Source organism: Neltuma alba, unplaced genomic scaffold (genome assembly GCF_004799145.2).
Source record: "Neltuma alba isolate B1F8T4 unplaced genomic scaffold, ASM479914v2 tig00003789_pilon, whole genome shotgun sequence".
Classification (NCBI taxonomy): Eukaryota; Viridiplantae; Streptophyta; class Magnoliopsida; order Fabales; family Fabaceae; genus Neltuma; species Neltuma alba.
Genome location: NW_021633427.1, coordinates 3,774 through 6,470, shown reverse-complemented (window position 1 = coordinate 6,470; position 2,697 = coordinate 3,774). Strand labels below are relative to the sequence as shown.

Genomic DNA, 2,697 nt, shown 5'->3' with positions numbered 1-2,697 from the left:
ATACACCCAAAGAATTAAACCAGATAACAGGTAGGAAATAAAATGAAGCTATAGTGATCTTATTATAATTCTTTTGTTTATAAGTACAGATGTTTTCAATTAGAAAGGTAATCTTATTCAAGGCATTGTTGAGCACTAAGTATGTAGGCATCTTTTGGTAGGAATTCGAATATTAGTTTATCATGTGAGGAACTAACCGTTTTTGCTAAGCTCAACTTATGTTAGTATCTTATTATAATTTTGGGAGTATAATTCAAAATAATTATCATGATCAGCGTTTCAATGTAGGGACGGTTTGGATTATCATATATATCAACAAAGCGTAACTTATTATATACATGTGACATGTTAAAACATATAATATTCAGATGTACAATATAAAGGGTCATATAGTACAGATTATATAAGCTTGATATTCCATAATACTGTCCAATGGGAAAGGACTCTGTAAGTGAATTACTCCTCCGGTTCTTAATATAATATCTATTTAACTAATTTGATTAGATTAAGGAAGTTAGGTTAGTTAGTTAATTATAAGAAATATGACATATTTTTCCTAAAATACCATAATTGTTTTTCTTAATATTTTCTCTCTCTCTTCTACTTGATTATGGTTGAAGGAATCTCTGTAAGGTAATTTAGGAAAAATCGATAAATATGAGAAATAGGTCTGATATTTAAGATCAAAATTAACTTAATAATTAGGTCATATATTAAAAACCGGAAGAGTACTAAATATCTATTAACGTTTCATAGTTTCAACAAAAAAAAAAACTTTTTGGCTAAAGTAACAGACTCTGCTGAGTTTATTCATCAAGGCCGTTATGTCATTGGCCGGATGAAATTAGCTGATCTAATTTTACCTTAGGCTTATTCGACACTTGTCTTCCTCTTCCTTTTCAACTTCTTTTTGTATTATCACTTCGAAAAGCAAGAGAGTTCGTTGCATGTCATGAGGAACTCTACAAATAGCCCTCTGCTGAATCAGAGAGAAATTAATTAATGAATTCTCAAAGAGCTTAATTATATCTGCTTCTGTTCAGCTTTCCAACCATGCAAACACATGAACTTTGAAGAACTTATTAATAAAGAGCCGAGACAAGAACAGTAACAGTGCATGGCACAACTTGCAGATGCAATAAATCAAATCAAGTTCTAGTTCTGCATTAATCAGTAGAGAGATCTGAGAAAGTAAAGTTTTGAGCTAAATATTCAATCGGGTATGAACATGTACGTAAGCATGTCACACACACACACACACACACAAACAACAATCATTTCTCGTCTAATTTTATATTATATCTGTGTGTGTGTGGTTGGATCTATAGTTGATAAGCTGTATCTGCAAGCGGAAAGGGAAATACTTCCACATGACTCCATAACTATGCAATTATGGGCAATGCTTCAAGCTTTGAATTGTGCGCCTTCACTATTTCTTCTTGTGTTAACGAGAAATGCGACTTGGAATCTTCCTTAAAACTATGCATGATGGAACGGAACTGTTAAACCAAAGCACACATATGTTGATATAATCATAATAGAATAACCTTTGTTTTATGGGGCCTTATGTTTTTGTTTTGTTGCTTGCTTTTATTCAATCACATGTCTCTCCATCTTCAAAAGTATATATCTCTTATATATGTTTCAACAATGCATAAAATTCTCTCATATATGCTTACAATATAGAAACAAACAAGCCAAGTACTAAGTACAGACCGTAATAAAGTTAACAACTGATCATTGATGTAGATTTCCTACATATCATCATCATCATGAACTTCACCTTCTTCTGAGTAGTATCTCACATTTTTCACTAGAGCCTTAAAGAGAGATCAAGCTGGCCAATATCCTCCTGAACAATTTCCTTGGAACCATAGCTAAAATCCGTCGCCGTCGTCCTTCTCCCACCTTGATCTTGGTTCACGAGCAGGCCAAGCCCCGATGACCCGGCCCGATGGCTGAGATGGTTCGGTGCGCTGAAGCTGGAGCGGTGCTGGTCTGATCCTCCTGAACCGCCATTATTGTAGGGTTCAATGGAAGAAGAAGAAGAACTAGCTATTAACTCTCTGCTTTTCTTGGCTAGCGTGCGTTCAAGCTTGTGAGCATTTTGGTGACCCCCTAGAGCTTGAGAGCTGTAAAATTTTCTCTGACAATAATTGCACGAGAATATCCTGGGCTCCTTGGAGTTGGAAGAAGGAGAAGAAGAAGAAGGCTCAAGAAGAAGATTTAGGTTCAGTAATGGAGCATTATTGTCGTCTGGGAGATTTAAGTGAAGAGAAGTATTGGGGTGATAACTCATAGCTCGGAGGGAAAATCAAGATCGATGCTTGGCTTTACGGAGGAAGATATGAAAAGAAAGAGACTAGCAAGTGGGGTGATATGTATATAGATCTATAAGGGTTTTATATATTGGTGCAATAATATTACAGGAGATGGCACAAATGGGAGTAATATCTAATGAGTGAAGAAGAAGAAGAAGATGGTATTATAGAGTGAGATAGAGAGACATATATATCTGCAAGATCAGTGGGGAATCAAAGAGGTTGTCCCCTTCATTAATGGCACAGATACAATCCTTTGTCGGTTCGTGGCATAAAAAAATACCATGAAGCACTTCCAACATATATGCAAAAATAATTAATTAATTATCAACAATAATGATGATCAATGGAGTTTGGTTTTTTTTCTTTTTAATCT

At 34.9% G+C, this 2,697-nt stretch overlaps 1 protein-coding gene across 1 annotated transcript; it reads right to left on the bottom strand.

Moving 5' to 3' along the window:
- Positions 1-1,813: 1,813 nt before the first annotated feature.
- Positions 1,814-2,299, bottom strand: LOC114742503 (zinc finger protein 2-like). Its single transcript, XM_028930747.1, has one exon. It carries the CDS (start codon positions 2,297-2,299, stop codon positions 1,814-1,816), a length of 486 nt encoding a protein of 161 aa, XP_028786580.1.
- Between the last annotated feature and the right edge of the window lie 398 nt (positions 2,300-2,697).

Bases quoted from the DNA above. Each gene is read 5' to 3' on its own strand.
- LOC114742503 (XM_028930747.1), bottom strand. From the start codon at position 2,299: ATGAGTTATCACCCCAATACTTCTCTTCACTTAAATCTCCCAGACGAC.